The sequence below is a fragment of the Myotis lucifugus genome, unplaced genomic scaffold, assembly GCF_000147115.1.
Source record: "Myotis lucifugus unplaced genomic scaffold, Myoluc2.0 scaffold_11, whole genome shotgun sequence".
In the NCBI taxonomy this organism is placed as follows: domain Eukaryota; kingdom Metazoa; phylum Chordata; class Mammalia; order Chiroptera; family Vespertilionidae; genus Myotis; species Myotis lucifugus.
In genome coordinates this window covers 6503389-6521341 of record NW_005871059.1, presented here as the reverse complement: position 1 = coordinate 6521341, position 17953 = coordinate 6503389, and the positions used below count along the sequence as shown (strand labels likewise).

The window sequence follows — 17953 nt, the reverse complement described above, 5'->3', positions numbered from 1 at the left end:
TCATTTTAGAAGCTACTCAGCACTTAATCGTTTACAGTATTAATCTCACATACCCTTTACATTTTGTTTCCATTTTCATTCTTAGTCCTTTTTTTTCTGTAAATATGAATATATTTATGTTCTTAGTTACTACCTGCCATTCTGGCAGATGGAGGATCTGGGAGATATTTTCCATTCTGAAACTTAAAATTTAGAGTTTCACTCCTCAAAATAAGATTCTGCAAATGAAGACCGATGTACAGTGTCACTAAGCAAATTCCATGTTTGTGGCCAATATACTTTTGTAGTGATTTGGATGAATGAAATTCCTTCCACAAATGATTGATTTGGACTAAATATAGGCATGCAAGCCATTGAATTTTATAATTTTATTTTCTTCTCTCTAGGTATAGAAGCTTAAAGCATTTTAACTATGATGTCTGCCAGAGTTGCTTTTTTTCGGGCCGAACAGCAAAAGGTCATAAATTACATTATCCAATGGTGGAATATTGTATACCTGTGAGTACTGAGCCAGTGTTTGTTTGTTTCAGGATATTGCCTTTTAATTAACTAGCATCTGAAATTATTCAGTTTAAATAACTTTGGGGCAAAAGTCACTTTTAAGATGATTTAATTATACTTTCTTGTTTTGTTTTCTTTTAAATAAATATATCTATATTATGTTTATTAACAGAATCATTATACACTTTTCATAAAAATTAATTAATTAAATTTTATTTCTGTCTGTGATTTTAAACAACTTTCTTGGCAGCAGACTCTATTAAGAGCTCATGCTGACCTACATTGAAAATGATACTATGTGATAGGAAGTCATGTTTCTTGTAGACATCTTTAAAATATGTTTTAATAATTACGTATTTACATTAAAAATAATGTAGAAAATGAGAGTAAAAAATTCATAAATCTAGCTCCTGTTCAAGCTACCTTCCAGTATTTTTCCATGTCTCTTAATTTTAAGATTTTGTTTACTTTTATATTTATATAAGTTTGATTCTGCTGTTTTCAGTGAACATGTTGTGTAATAAGTTTTCCTCTCTGTTGTCACATAGTATAACTTTTCCTTTTTACAGATTATTTAATTGAGTGAATTACTCTAAATTATCTAACCATTACCTTAAATTTGGATATTTAGCTTATTTTCAATTTTCTGATATTATAAACAACACTCATAAATATGATTGTAAAGATCGCTTTTTCCATATTACATATAAATTACACTTCCATATAATAAAGTACTAGAAGTGAGTGACTATGAGTGTTTTCCTAGCCAAAATACTTCATGTCATTTTTCCAAAAGAGGTTTATGCCATATTATTATTATTACATTTTGTTAATGTACTGATTTTACTAGGGCTTCACTAGCACTGGATATTAATTCATATTGTTCCTTTTATATAAAGCTATGCTTTCTGAAGTGATCTTCATTTTCTGTCAACAGCTATTTTTTAACCTCCTTCCAAATAGTGAACCAAAATTTATTCATAGAGCTATACATTTTCTTTGGTTAGGGAATTGAGTTACTTTTTGGACAGTGTTGCAGAATTATAACAGATAAAATATTCATAGTGAACAATAACTTCAACTAGGAAAAAATTCCCCCATGAAAATGTGTGAAGTACCATTTATTATTGTGATTAACATACTTATTCATGCAACAAAAAATATTGAGTACTCACCATGTGTCAGACACTGTTCTCAGCCCTGATAATTCATCAGTGTACTATCAAAATAGACAAGATTAGGACTCTCCTGCTACTTTCCATTTAGGAGAAGGGGATCTTTGATAAGGAACGAGGAAACAAATGAAATCATTAGATTGTAGTAAGTAGGTCAGCAAATTGCCTTTAAAGAAATAAATGGATAATGAGATAAAAGGTTACAGGAGGCACTTTAAATAAAAAAAGTAAGTTAATATCTTCCTGATATGTTAACATTTGAGTTGAGATTGAAGGAAAAGAAAGAATTACTTTACTTCATATGTATAGAACTAGTAGAGGGAAGAGACAGCACACAAGGGAGTCTGGAGGTGAAGAAGAGGTTGGTGTGATTGGGGCACAGGACAGAGCATATTCCACAAGGGGAGTGTAGCAGGTGGCACTGGTATCTACTTTGAAGTGACCAAAGCAAAATGAAAATGTGGTGCCCCCTGTTAAAAAATTATTGCGATATTCAAGATGGCAAAAGCAGAGCATTGGGCCAAGTTCAGAGCTCTCTGAGCATGAGACCCTGTGCAACTGCACAGGTTACATGCCCATGAAGCTGGCCCTGTAGGGTGGGAAAGAAGTGGAAAAGACTTGGGGACCAACAGAAACTGGAGTGAATTTCATAGAAAGTGAATTTATCCTATCTCAAAGGGAGCGTAGTAGGAGATGGGGTTAAGAAAGTCAGGTATCAGATTGTGAGACCCTGTGGGTCATTATAAGGGACTTGGATTGGGGAGAGATATAGTATTAATATTTACATGGTCAAAGCTAGAAATTTAGGAAACTTTATAAAAAGCTAATGTAAAAATGGAAAAAATAATAGCGTAAGTATATGTTAAAGATCTATAAAAATGACTACATATTCAAAAATGTATAAAGAAAAGATATATAAAATTACTATTTTTCTTGGTTTTAACTACAGTAATCCCTAATGATTTTGCAAAATACCCACAAAATTAGAAATCTATATCTCTTCCCTATCAGTCATTGGCCAGTGGGGGCATGCTTGAGTATCACTGATACACTGATGAATTTCACTTTCCAACTATCATTTTTAAATTAAATTTGTAAATTACCTAGAACCCTTCTTGTTATATAGTCCTCCCAAAGTCATTGTTAGTATGCCTAAGATTACAGCTTACCCTGCATTGTGCAGGTTGGCTCCCTTTCTTCAGACATGCTTTGGGAAGTCCTTTGCCCATTTCTGAAGTTTTCATAGTGATCTTAATCAGCAACCTACATTCATAAATCATCTCTTATGACTCGTTATTTTCTGCATTTGACCCCACAACTTTGGATAAAATGGAGAAATCCATATAAGTTGAGTCTTTGAAAGGCATAGCCCTGAATTTAATACTAATAAATTACTTGATTTAACAGTTGTCCTCTCTTTTTCTTTTTAGTGAGCTTTATTTATGGTGCATCCATCTTTTACCCAACATTCCCTAAACTCAGTTGATATCTGCCTTAGAAAATGAAATCAAATGTAAAAATGTCCATGCAATGATAATAAACACCACTTGAGTGTTAAGTGGATCAGACCTTTCCGTACAGATCTTCATGTTTGCATTTCTCATAGCGCATCTCCATTTGTATCTAGGAAAGTGTTCTAGTTACATTAGTCTTGATTTCGTTCTCCTTTACATTTAGCTGAATCACAATGTTTCTATATTTGAAGCTTATGTTTTTGAAACTTATAAGCCTTATCTTAAACCCTCAGAGCTCCAGAAATAGTTCTTGGAACATATCAGCTTATTATCTGTAACAATGTTTGTCTTTAGATCTAGGAAGACTAATGGTGTATGAATGAGCTATCATAATTTATGAAGGTATTTTGTGGAATTGATAATTAGACATTTATATATAGAAATGAAGTGGAATTTTTCTCTCCAAGAAATAATTTTTTAACTCTTATTTTCCCTGATCATTCTATAATCCAAATTTGTACATTTGATAATTCGTTCATTAGGCTCAATAAGAGTTGAAGACAGACAACATGATATAGACTATATTTAATACCTGTCACCATTCTCTCTCTATTCATTAAAATCCCACCTTTTCACAAAAGCAGCTCAGCTCTTACTTTGTACAGAAGAACTATTCCCAAGCTCTTCTGTCTCCCCTCACCAAAACAATGTCATTCTGTGATTTCTATCAATAGCCCTTACTTTACCAGTTAATATTTGAGTCTGTGTTATCCTGTATTGTTGTTTTGTTTTGTTCTGTTGTGTGTGTGTGTGTGGGGGGTGGTGCTTTTGCCTCTTCTGTTGTCTTTTAAATTACTTGAGGACTCTTTTTTTTACTACGCTTGGTTAATTCTGGTCCATAAAAGCTAAATGAGCTCATATCTGCTGTTATAAATACTAATTGGAGAATATTAAAGCTGGAAAGGATCTAACTAAGTCATTCTCATTTTAAAGAAAAAACTAAATCTTACAGAAGGTAAATGATTTATTCAACATCAGTGGCATTGGCCATAGATTTATTATTCAACTCCATTGGGATGTAGTCATAAGTAAATAGTATTTTCTGTGTATTTTCAGGAATATTATATTCAATGGGGACCCTGTTTTATACCCGGCATATTGTTGGGGACTGGAGATACAGAGAAAATATAATGAATGGAAGATGACCTCTATGTGGGGAATTTCAACAAAAGACTATAACATTTTTACATGATTAAGTTTATGGATCAAGATAATAGTCAGATTTTTTTTTCTTATTACCTGCTCACTACATGTTCGAATTTGGGGATTAACATTTATTTTTAAGATGGCTACACTTTATATTATTTTCATTTAATTTTATAATGAAAATTACCCTAATTGAATCTCTGTAAAAAATTATCTATATTCTCTTTTGCAAATAACCTAAATTGAATTCAAATTAGAAACATTCGTATGTTAGAACATGTGATAGTCAGTTAAAGAGGATGATGAATTTTGCATATGATTTATAAGAGTTTTTGCAATTCCTTACAGGGTTGGATAGGGTTAAATATGATGGAAAATGGAAAACATTTAGAATTGCTACTGAGGGCAAGCATGAGTCACCAAAAATTGAGTAAATTAATTGCTACACTGCCACCAGAGTGCAGCTGAGGTTAATTGGCAAGGTTTGCAGTCTGTGACTCTGTCATTGCAGCTGCTTTAGAATTAAAAGGTGGTAGGTATAGTTGAAGGCCAAGAGAGTAAAGGATTCAAAGGTGTTAGTGGTACTAGAATGGATTTGGGATATCTCTATGCTGAAGAAATCCCAAAGGGGTTTGAGGGGCTAGAGATCAAGATCCTGGGGACAAGAATGGATTTACTCATATTAAAAAAGTAGGAGCAAGGGTAAGAAGGTTCCAGGCAGTGAAAGTTTCTCCAAGATAGAGATTTGGGAATGAAAGATGTGTTATGATGAGTCCTGAGGTGTGGCCATATCCCAGTGTGTGACTGAAGGGACATGAAAGGTTATAGAGATGAGATGGACTTTAGAAGACTATCAGTCTCTAGAAGTGACAGATGATACTGTGTCTGGTCAAGTCCAGTCAAAGGGAGTGGACAGGCACTTTGTTTTAGTGGCTGATCCGCTGAGGCTAAGGGGAAAATGGTGTTACTTCTTTCCTTGGCATTTGTGAGGGAGAGATTATACAGCCTCTGATGGAGATGATCGTAGGGGAGCATCAGGATTCACTGAAGGAGAAAGGTTGAAATTTCAGTTATGAACAAGATGTAGGGAAATGTGTTCATAAGTAGAAGAACACAGAGTCCACGCTAGCGGGGACAGAAGGGTAAACAGACAAAGACTGTGTGCATCTGGTGAGAGACAGTGGCCCAATCCATGTACGGAAAAGGAGAAATGGGGAAGGCAGTAAAGTACTTCCCCATTGGTCAATACATGTATCAGCAACTGAAGGTCTGGCCAGCATAGGAAGGTGTTCTGAGAGACATGTTAGCTCAATTAGCTTAGGGAAGGGATGGGATATTTGCAAAATTTTATTGCCAGAAAGGTTAGCAACATCAGCTACTCCCAGCATTCAAATTGTTGGGGTGGAATCATTGCAAAATTCGCTGCTTTAAAAAAACATAAACCTCTATGTTGTTGAGAAGAAACAAACAAAAAACAAAGAAAAATTAGAAATAGTTGTGTTGTGTTGTCCATTCTGTCCACCGCTGCTAGCATCAATGTATCATAAGGCTATAAAAATCAAATGTTAAGAAAATGCTGATTCATCCTTTGGAAAGCTCTACACTGAGTTAGTATAGTTTGTTTTTGGCAGTCTTGCTGCTTCGGATGAGACTTGAGATGTTTACCAATATGCTAAAAATGCAGCATCATTGCGATTTCTCTGACCTCAGCATCCAGAAGTGGTTTTTCAGTTCATGACCACTTTATACTGTTTTCCCAATAAGTTGAGTTCATTTAGAGTATGTCGTTAGCTGTTAAGGAGAGGTTTGGCCCAAATCCATTTTACTTTGACTTAGTACCTCACTTATTTTTGACGCCTTGGTGATTCTGTTAATTAATGCTAATTTTTTAGTGTTATATTTTTCCATTAGAACTTGAAAAAGGCTCCGAGCTTATCCTAATGATTTCATACTGTCCATGGAATTTACTGTGTCTGAATTTGAACTTGTTAAAAATCAATGAAACTTAATTCAAAACTGAGAAGTTGTTTTGCAATTTTTAAAAATGACTGGAATGTCTTTAAAATAAGTTCTGTGATAATGAAATGTACTCCTTAGTAGTATGCATATACCACTTAGGACTACTGACTTCTATATTTAATAAGTCTTGCTAAAGAGGGTGCTATTCAACAATGATTTCTGCACTTAGGCATGATCCAAATTATAATGTTTCATTATTCTACTCATCTGCCAAATGACTGTCATCTTATACAACCCTGATTTTCCTCTTTATACTTCTTTGTTTTCCTCTGTACATAACTTATTCATACTTGTAGTTAACAGTTAAAAATATAATGTTAGGAGTATTTGCTAAGGAATTAGATAGTACTGCCCATCCTAAATTACAAGTTGAACAAAAAAATTGGGGGAAGATTTAAAATCAGTGCGGTTTTGTTTCTTTTTTGTAGTTCTTTTGGGTGTTTTGCTTAAAGTGCTAAGTAATGAGAAATTTTGGCCGTTAGTTTAATTGGCATCATTATAATTCCCCCTCCCCTTTATTTTTTTTGTGTGTATGTTTAGTGAAGGGAGTTTTTTGAGTTGAAGTAGTGAAACAATCAATTTAACAATCTACTTGGCTGTCTGACTGTGATGGTTAGCATTTTTTTAAGTGTAGGTTTTTCTGCACCTTAGCCTTATTGCTCCTTGTGATTTGCATTGATGAGAAAGAAAAGTCATATGTCAATATTTTTGAAGTTCAATCGTGAATAGGTGCCAGCATTTATGATAAGAATATACAGTTTGAAATATGAACAGGGATATAGACTAAGACACATGCATTTATATGGAGATACACAAACTCAAGTAAAAGACAGACTAAATTTTGCTCAATATAATGGCTATATTTGTTCTTAATCAAGGAATAAAATGGAGGAAAATTGAAAATATTCCCAACCTTGGTTGGCAAAATAGAATTCAAGAAAAAATCATTAGATGCCAGCTTACACACAGGAGTTTTAGGGTTTTTGTAGAGAGTTACATGGACAGACTTACCACAGGGTAGTTTTTCTGATTCAGCAACACTTTTTAAATATTTTATTCATTCATTTGTATTAGTTTGTGGGAAATAAGTCGAGAACTAATTACTTATCATTATCTAAATAAATTTCATTACCATCTCACTGTTACATAATGGCAGCATAGTGGAGGGAAGTCTAATTTCCAGTGTTCACATGCCCACTTATGTGTGTAGTTTAATTCTAAAAAATTTTCACAATGACTCACCTTCATTAATTTTCCAAAAATGTGCCATTTCTGTATAAGAATGAACTAACTTTTTTTCAAATATTAAATTTGGGCCTTATATCAGAAACTCAAATTTAATTCCAGCCCCTGCTGTAACTTTTTGGGAGGCAGGTTGGTGTTGTTTATTTGTTGATTGGTGATTTTGCTTTGTTCTCCCATTTCCTAAACATATTTAGCTAAAAAGTGTATCATGTGGAATTGGAGTTGCACTTTTGAATTATGTTTTTCCCAAGCAGGAGGAGTTCATGTTGAATCCCAAATATAGATAAGCTAGAAGAACATTATGCCAATGAAAGAAGCCAGTCATTAAAAAACCCACATATTGTATGATTCCATTTATAAGAAATATCCAGAATGTGCAAATCCATAGAAAGAAAAAGTAGATTAGTGGTTGCCAAGGGGCTGAGAGGAGGAGACAGTACGTGAGAGGGAATGACTGCTAATGAGTGTAGGTTTTCTTTCAGGGTGATGAGAATGTTCTGGAATTCCATAGTGATGATATTTACACAGTTATGTGAATATACTAAAAAAACACTGTATTGTACACTGCCCTGGCTGAGCCAGACTGGCAAAGCAGCCTGATACAGTGCACATGTGGTCTTTTCTTCCCCACTTCCCCCACTCATGAGTTAGTTGAAAACCTGGATATGGCTTGAAAAACACTGGCCTAAGAGATGAAAACTTTTATGCTGCCAATGGAGATGGCCCAAGTAAAAGCTGGAGCCCATTACTTTATTATTTCCCTGTATATTAACAATATGTTAAGATCAGACATAGACATAAATTGGGTCATAAACGCTTATGCATGGGGCCTTATTTTTGCATTTCTATCATGAAAAGCTTTTTTCCCTTTATTTTATTTTATTTTTTTTACCAAAACATTCAGGGTAAATATATTCATAAACTTAATGATCTGCAGTTGTCTTAACCATTGTAAAAGACCTAAATGCCCTTCAGGGTAGGTGAAATATCCTCCTAGGCTTTCTCCTCTAAAAACTCTTTACTTCCAACTATATTCTGCTTATTTCTCCTGTCTGTCCTGCCTGGTTAAATCTTAATACCATCATTTCTTATAGCAACCCTTTTTTCTTTACAGAGAGCTTTGCATTTCTTTTCATAATGGCTTCTTTTCCTCACTTATTCACATTTAGGATCTATATCCAGAAAATGACAGGTTATTACATAGTTTATTCTCAGAATTACTCAGGAAGAGATTTGACATTGTGGATCTGATGGTAAGGCCTAGTGATACTGCAGACTGTCCTCACTATACTTCTTTTCTTTTCAATAAAGTGAAAATTGATAAATTTTAGATTAGGAATAGCCTGGGCTTATTCAAGTTTTCTCCCTGCTCAGTAAACCTAGAGAGTCAAAAGTCCCCTTAACAGTTTACTAGAAGTAGACATAGGAGCAGATAGGAAGTAATACAACTACATTAGTGTTGACCCAGAATTTAGTTGTTTTAATAAATAATTATATATTTTTAAGCTTCTGCTTGCAAAATAGTTTTGGTAGTGTCACAGTATGAATCCTGGAAATGCTTGTCATGAAGGAAACGATAGACTGGAGAGGGTGCAAGGAAAGGGAAAGAGGCAGCAGATAGGGCAATGTATTTAGCACTCAGTTTGTTATTATAGAAAAGTTCTCTGGGTCTGTTTTGTAAAGAGATTAGAGTGAGGTCTAACTAGTTATAGATTGGACAGCCAATCAAGAGTCAGACAGCCAAGGCTGTAATTTAGTTCTGTGCAGATAATGTAAACATTTTAAATACATCTTCAGAAGGGCTGAATGAAGTTGATGTCTGTATGACGTATTGCAAATAAAAACTAGAATTGGTGATAGAGTGTCAAATACTGAATAAAAATTTATTTTGTGTCAAAGTTATTTATGTTTGTATGGGTGGGAAAGGACAAAGAAACTTTGGATAGGAAACATAGGACAGTACTTTTTACAATACAGAGTAGAAGTATGATGCTGCTCTTGGTCTATTATTACTGCTGTCTCCTTTTTCCAACTAGAGTATTTACTAGCGTGTGTGCAGTCAGTATAGGCTACATAGCTCAACCTCATTTCTGCACCTTAGTTAAAACCATATAATATCCATCATACTTCATCATCCCTAAATGTTTAATAATAAACTGCAACTTTTTTACAGATGGGAATCAGGCAATAAAATTCCCAAAACTAATCTTACTTTTTGGCCCAATTTGTAAAATATTGGGCAAATAAGCTAGCTATGTTTTATTTTCAATAAGAAATAAAAAAATTATAAACTAATTGCTGGGTATAATTACTGTGTGTTTTCATAACATTGTGTGTTATTCCAAAAAATACATAAAGCTACTGAAACTATTGTCATTTAGTTGCATTAATTTACATCTGGTCTATTTATTGTAGAAAGTTATCTTCTTCCATTTTAATGAGAGAAGTGTAATTTTTTCAACCTCATAGACAACATCTGGGGAAGATGTTCGCGACTTCACAAAGGTGCTGAAGAATAAGTTCAGATCAAAGAAATACTTTGCCAAACATCCTCGGCTTGGCTACCTGCCTGTTCAGACCGTTCTAGAAGGTGACAACTTAGAGACGTAAGTTTAATTTTAATATATATACTTATATCTGATAGTGTCATTTATTATGTTAGTGACACAAAAGAAATTGTTTCGTACCAAAAACTATTTGTGTTTTGGTAAACTGTTCCATTTTAAAGGAGGTAAATTAAACTTAGAATCAATCTTTACAACATAAATTTTTACTGTTTGCTTTTGACAGTGTCACAGCTAAAATTTTGGGTTTCATTGTGCACTTGTTCCTATACTTTACAAATATGTGTGAATGTGTTAATCTTTGCATTGGTTATCTCTTTTCCTCTTCAAAACACTTAAAGCAAATTGTAATATTGTATATTCTTTAATTATTTTATTTATTTTCCATTTTCCCTTTTTGGGGAATGTTTTACTATTTCTTATAGTACGTTTCACACTTATTTTATATACTTTTAATATAAATTTATTAATACTTATCTTGCTTCAGATACCTACCTATACTAAAATCTCATCAAAATCTAACATTACATTTCTAATTTCTTTTGTCTTGAACGTGACAGCAAAATGAAATAGCTTTGTAGTTTTCAAAGGCCCGGAGTCAAGATTGTTTTCGAAACTGGGATGGGAAGAGTACATGATATAGCCCTAGCTGGTTTGTCTCAGTGGATAGAGCATCAGCCTGCGGACTGAAGGGTCCCGGGTGTGATTCCGGTCAAGGGCCCAGGTTGCAGACTTGATCCCGAGTAGGGGGCATGCAGGAGGCAGATCAATGATTCTCTCTCATCATTGATGTTTCTATCTCTCTCTCCCTCTTTCTTCTTCTTTGAAATCAATAAAAACATATTTTAAAAATAAACATATAGTACATGAGATAGACACAACTTCTTTAAATTTTATAATTTGTGTATACAAGCATAAATGAAATAAAGTTTCAAGGTAACAAAATTACTATTGGATTTTAAAGCAAAGAAAAATTATAACTTATAGCCTGAAATAAAAAGAAGAATTTTGAAAATGAGCCAGAACAAATGTAAGAAGTAATTTTAAATTACTAAATAATTATAAAGATCAAAAATAGATATGATTTAAATCTTTGAATCTTTAGAATATCAGCTTAAATATACCTCTCAAAGCAAATATTTTCGTGTGTGCTTGAATCTTGGGGAAAATTAACCTTAATTGCTAATTATCACCAGGGTTCCTACTCGTAAGGAATAGTGAGGTTCTTATTACAGAAAGATGCCCTCTCAAATGACTATAAAACAAGCTCAGAAGTGTGAAGTGGGGGGTTCTTTACATTATACAGTAGAGAAGTATTAAAAGTGTTCCAGGTACAATTTTTGTGAACTCAAACTTTCTTTAACCTTCAAAATTCATAGAGTAATAATCTGAGAACAGTAATGGTCCAGTGTATTATGACACTGCATGTCTCAAAGATGTCAAAATAGAGGGATAGACTGTTTGGTCTGAATTTTTTCTATATAAAGCTCTATACATACATTTATGTGCAAATGTATTTTTTAAAATTTGTGAAACTGCTAAGAAGTAGAAAAAAGACCACAGCCAAAGCATAGTGGATGTCTTTATGCTGCTGTAGGTAATATTATGGGTGTACATATAGAAAGAAATATAATGCAGCTGTATATATAAATAGCTCAAAAAGTGTCATGTACACATTTAAAGCATATGAAAAAAAATCAAACTTTTTGATACCTTTGCTTGATATCAAACTGTGTACAATTAATATACATGCCTCCAAGTCATTTTTCCACACTACTTTAGGACAAATTTTAATAAAAGCAATTATAGTTCAAGGAGAGATATTCAAATACTTAAATCCATGGAAAAGGTAGATTTTGGTCCTCTCTTTATTTTGTGGATATATTTTTGTCCTTTTTCTCATCAGGTTGTCTGACAATACATTCTTATTTATTTCAGTATCTAACATATAGTGTAACTGGGCTGAACACTTCAGGAGAAAGACAAAATTTTACTACTCTTAGCATCAGATCTAACTAACCTGTGGAGTAGCTGCTTGAAGCATAGAATTATGACAGTGCTTTTTTAATGGGATAATTGATAGGTGTGAACTGGTGATGTGCTTTTCACTCTTTTGGTATGTTATTGGCATTTTGTGCCTCAAGTATCTTTATACTTCCTGTGAGTCATGCAGATGAATAGATCTTTTATAGTCCTTTTAAGCAGTTTTGATAATTTGCCTTTCAGTGTCAAAATAATCATTGGCATCCATCATTCTATTCTGAGTGACTCGGTTAAAGTAAAAAAAGAACAGAAAAGCTTGCCAATAATTTTGTGCTAGGATTTTTGGCTGTAACTCTGAAAATGTTTCATTTCATCTAACATAAATTTACCAGCATTTTCAGTGAGCAGAAAACAAGAGAAAGAAAAGGCGTATAAGATTAAATCAGATGTCACAAGATGCATTTTGAAAAAGATTTATGAGCTACTGTTTAGAGTGGGTAGTTTTTTTTTTTAAATCCTGAAACGTGTTCTTGTACTTGCTGTAGTTCATTTTTCTGCTGAGCCCTCTCTAGTACAAGGCCACTTAATCTTCTGTTCTAACAATTTATGTGAGTGGGTAGTAAAAAAGTTTGATTTCGTTTATTCTCCTATTTGTGGGAGGAGAACATTGGAGAAAAACCAGCGAAGTGGTAAATGTGTGGAAGTTATTTATGAAGCTGATTAGAATTTTCTTCTACATTCTCTTTTATCACCGCAAAATGTAATCTTAACCCCTATCCAGTAATTATACTTGCATGTGTGGAGGGGACTTATGGAAAAAAGGAGTTATTACTAAAAGAAGGTAAATAAACCCATGCTTAGGTATTTAATTAATTTTATAACTTTGCAAGATTTCTCAAAACATCAATCAAAATAAATGAGTAGAGCTTGATTAAAAAGTTACCATTGAATAAAAACCCGAGAAACAAGTTAAAATAGTGCCCAAAATAATTTGAGAATTGTGAGAGAATTATTGGGTAAAAAGTTAGGTTGGGTTTCCTACATTTTAAAGAATGAATGTAGACACCTGTCCCTGATATTGGCTAAGGTGGAATAGATAAATTGCACGGGTTATTAAATTCTTACTGTAGCAAGAAGCAAGTCATAGGAAGTGTAATTGTGGTTGTGGGAGCACTGGCCTTGGAGAAGTGACAGCTACACTGAGACCTGAGTGATGGAAGGGCCAAACATTCAGTGTTTGGTGTGGGAGGAGGAAAGGGAGAATTTCCAGGCAAGGGAAACATTTTCAAAGGCCCGGAGTCAAGATGGTTTTCGAAACTGGGATGGGAAGCTGGGAATAGTGGCAAGAAATGAGAGTGGAGAAAGAAGCAGGAACCAGAAAATGAAGGGCCTTGTAAGCCATGCCAGGGTTTTTGGAGTTTATCCTGAGAGCAGTCAGGAGCCATTGAAGGTTTCTATGTTAGAGGAGGAGGGGACCCCTCTTAGCCTGCTCTGGGACCAATGGACTTAGCAAAGCAAAAGACTGGAAGCAGAAGTAGTCTGTTCAGATTTAAATGCACTAAAAGAGCCACAAAGTTTTTCAAAGAAAAGCTGGGTTATATTTCATATACTGGTAAGTATATTTAGTAGAGTCGGATTCCTTGCATATTAGTGTGTGATTAATCAGACCAACCTGTTCAGCCACTGCTCTGGAAGCAGGGGGAGCTTTAGTAAATCTAGGCTAACATACAGATCGATCTTATTTTTAACCCCCTTTAATCATAGATTCTAACTACGCACTGAGAATATTGCCTTTTTTTTCTTCCAGAGTTAAATGAGAAAGCTTATCACTTCAGGGTGTGTGTGTTTTTCCTACCAATCAAAATACTCTGAAGTCAATGAAGCATTAAGTTTCATTTTTTTAATCTTTATTTCTTTTCTTAGAAAATCTCTCAACATATAAAAAAACACATTCTTTTGAGAAACTCTTCAGTTCTGCTCTCTGCCTCTGCCATTCTTATCTTAGTTCAATGAACCACTTTTGTGCACACTGAATTAACTTCACAAGAACCAGCCAAGCAGTTTTACAAAGCCTTTCCAAGTTCAATTAAGATTTTTTTTAAAAAATATGTATCATTCTGTGTTTAAAGTTCACAGTAAATGTTGTGATGCCCTTGAATTCTAGAAATGATCTCTCAAGCAGTTACAGCTTTTTGGAACGCGTAGAGCAGTCCATTCACCTGACATTTAACATCCCTAGTTCCGAGTTAATGAAACGTAGTGATGTAAAAAGGCTATCGAATAGTACAGTATTGTTTCATTGTTCCTGTATCTGTTTTATGCATGGATAATTAAGTCTACTTACAGTATAGATCATCTGACAAACACAGCCTGGATAAATGCCTGTTTTTGAAAGTAGGTCCAAAGAGTCTCAGTTTTTTATCCCAATAAGATGACCTTCCATCCCTTTTTGGTCTTTGCTATTTAGACATCAACTTGTGCCTCCCAATAGGAGATAAGATCATTAACTTTTTCTTAAGCATGTATGTATGATAGGTAAAGGAGAATCAAGTAGAACTGAAATAATTTCAACTTCCTGTCTTTGTTTCAGTCAGCACTGGCTTTTCTAGGAGACTTTATTGAGTTAAATAGAGAAGTGATTTTCTTTATTTCAGACTTTTAAATATCCACATTCACCAGTAGTACCTCCCCTCTCTCACAAAAAGAAAAAGTTAGGGTTTGAGCTAGTTTTTAATTAGCATCAGTTGTTTTCAAAACGTAGTTCATGGAGACTTGAGGATTTCTAGGCAGCGCTGTGAGGTTGGAGGGGACCCCCGAGGCCAGGAGTAATATTGAATGATCTCACTCCAGACTCAAGCCCTGCTTCAAGCAGACACGTTTGTTTATCAGTTTTATAGATTGAACTTCTGGATAAAATTTTATATGAAGAAAGTATATCATGATCTAAAGAAGTTATTTTCACTTTATTGACAATGTGAAATTTTTGGTGGGATGTGAGGGAGCTATCTGGGTTACAGAGATATCGACTTTACATCTTTTTTAAATGTATCTGTGAGGTTCAGATACTTGGTGTATGCTTGGATTTGAATGTTTACATTTAAATTTGAACACAGAATCAGAAAAGTCTTATTTTATTGCAACTCTGCCATCAATACGTATAATATAGTCTTTGGTATTTAACTTTACCTTTCTGATCAACTTGGTCAGAAAGTAAACAAAAATGTGATTGCACCTTTCCTCAGTATATTATGGAATATTATCTTTAAAATTTGTTTATAAGTTTGAGCTATTTTGGAGCATTCGGTCTCTTTTTTCCAATAAGAATATTTAAAGATGTGTTTGCTGTCCTGTAACAAATACCTGTAAATGTCTGTGAAAAGGCCCCACAGGCTCTTAAATATCAGCATCTTCTCTAGAATTAACAATGACTTCTGTGACTTGATTTCTCAATGGTGAAACCTAATAGAGCAGAGGAAGACAATTGAGAATGTTCCCCACCCTCACCTCCCAGAGCTTTTGTCTTAACTTGCTTTAAAGTGTTTGTTCTGTGCCTTTTGTCTCCCTCTCCCCTCTCTGCAGTCCTATCACACTCATCAGTATGTGGCCAGAGCATTATGAGTGAGTATTTACGGCTCCATATGCGGAGGAGGATGTTCTGATCAGTTTTGTTAGCATGGGGGTGATTACTAAACTCTCATTCTAAAATAATAGTTCTGCCTCCTGGGTAACAATCCTAGTGGTTTCTTTGCATGGCAAATTTATTATTTAACTAAGCTAACATTTCTAATAGGAACATCTATCAATATGTGGGTATAAAACTGTTTATTTGCATCTTCCTTTATAGCCCTTCACAGTCTCCTCAGCTGTTTCATGATGATACCCATTCAAGAATAGAGCAATATGCCACACGGTAAGAAACTTTTGATAGCAGCCCTCTGCTACACTGCCTCCCAGAATGAATGGATCTATGTCTGTATTAATCCGATACCTTTAATGTGCCTTGACTTAAGGAATATTGTTTTTTAGGAGCCATGATTCTATTATATTTGTAATCCAGGCTCTCATCTTCCATGTTGTAATTTGCACTTTACCAAATACCTGCTACACCTTCTATAAAGAGTAACTCAGTAGCATATGATTATTGAGCTCATGAGAATCCAAACACTGCACAAGCAGGATTTAGACAATGTAACCCAGAGTCGTTGAATGAAAGTGGGAATTGAAAGTGTTCTCAGGAGATGGTGCACATATGAGTTACAATATGTAATTACTATATGCTAATGTTTTATTTCAGGAGTTTATTTTAAAGTCCCCCCTCCCCCCCCCCCCGCCAAATATAAAGAATAGACTGGTCTTGATGATGGTATGCAGAAACTTTCAGAAAACAGGTATACTAGGTGTCTACAGTGCTAGTAACTAGCTATGCCTAAAAAGGTTAATTCAAACATCATAAACATAGTAACATTTGAACTGGGTCTTAGCCAAATAGAATTTCTGGGAAAAGCCATGATTGAACTAATGGAAAAACATTCTCAAAAGCATTGAGCTGGGAAAGAACATGGCTTGTTCGAAGAACTGCAGGTAGAGAAAGGGTCAAGAATGAGAGTGGATGGACAGAAGCTGAGGTCCAATAATGTAGGGCCCACTTGCTAAGGGAGTTGGATGATGTTCTGAGGTAACGAGGAGTCATGGAGAATCTTGAAACATGAACGGAACATAGATTTGTGTGAGAATGAAGATGGACTTGAGGGTCTGGGAGGTTAAGTAGGAGAAGAAGACTGTAGAACATGGTATAACATAAAGGCCTATAGGCCTTAAGTCAGTGGTGATAGAAATGTAACTCAACATTAGATGTTTTAATCTCACAATCTTGTTAGGATATTTGGACCTTTCTGTATTTTGACTTTATGACAGTTTAAAAATGACTGGGGTTATATCTCCAGTGGACTATGCCCATGTGGTTACCTTGCCTAACCTCCTTATTTTCATTTTTCAGACTGGCCCAAATGGAAAGGAGCAATGGATCTTTCCTCACTGATAGCAGCTCTACCACAGGAAGTGTGTAAGTAAATCATGAAATCAGTGCTGCCCGGGTGGGCTAGTTCTTGTACTATGGCTGGCGGAAATCATCTTCACTGATCAAGGCTCTGGATTTTGATCCCAGTCAAAATTGATGTGTGGTTACAAATATGTCTGCATAGATTTTACACTTTCAAGCCATGGTGGTATAAATTGGATGTATTTATTTACTTTCATATAAATTAATGAATTAATGAAAAAATCCTGCATTTGGCAGCTAATCTTCTTCTGGAAAAACAGATTGTTTTATTAATTAATGCAGGTGCAGATAGTCATTCCACTAGTATGCTATTTCTTGTTAATTTAACCAATGTAATTCCACAGAATCTGTGCCCATCTGTACAATCATCATCCTTCTGCTCACATTTCCTCCATAATCCCTGCCATTTAACAACTATGGCCCACATGCACTTGGACATACGTATACTCCCCACCATTCATTGAAAAGTGTTATCTCTTCTGCCACTATTTTATTAGCAACTAAGAAACGCCTGACTGACTTTAGAATACTTCTTATAAACCTTTCTAGGCAGATATTTTATTTGACATTGTTATGTGTCATTGTGCTTTTGGAACTTTTTCTTCCCCCACCCCGTGCAATTGACCTTTTTAATTCTGAATGATGTCTAAAGGATTTCAGTAGTGTCAAGTTTACCTGACTTACTCAAGTTCATTGCCATTTGGATCTAATGGGAAGCTGTAAAGAACATTGTAGAATATAGTACTT

At 34.6% G+C, this 17953-nt stretch overlaps 1 protein-coding gene across 1 annotated transcript in view; it reads left to right on the top strand.

The window, feature by feature from the left end:
- UTRN (utrophin) overlaps positions 1-17953 on the top strand; it is a 433433-nt gene that overhangs the window by 395369 nt on the left and 20111 nt on the right. The window contains 5 exon segments of the mRNA XM_023750172.1: positions 387-498; positions 10070-10206; positions 15727-15765; positions 15992-16057; positions 17144-17209. Of these exon segments, the coding sequence (XP_023605940.1) occupies positions 387-498; positions 10070-10206; positions 15727-15765; positions 15992-16057; positions 17144-17209 (420 nt within the window).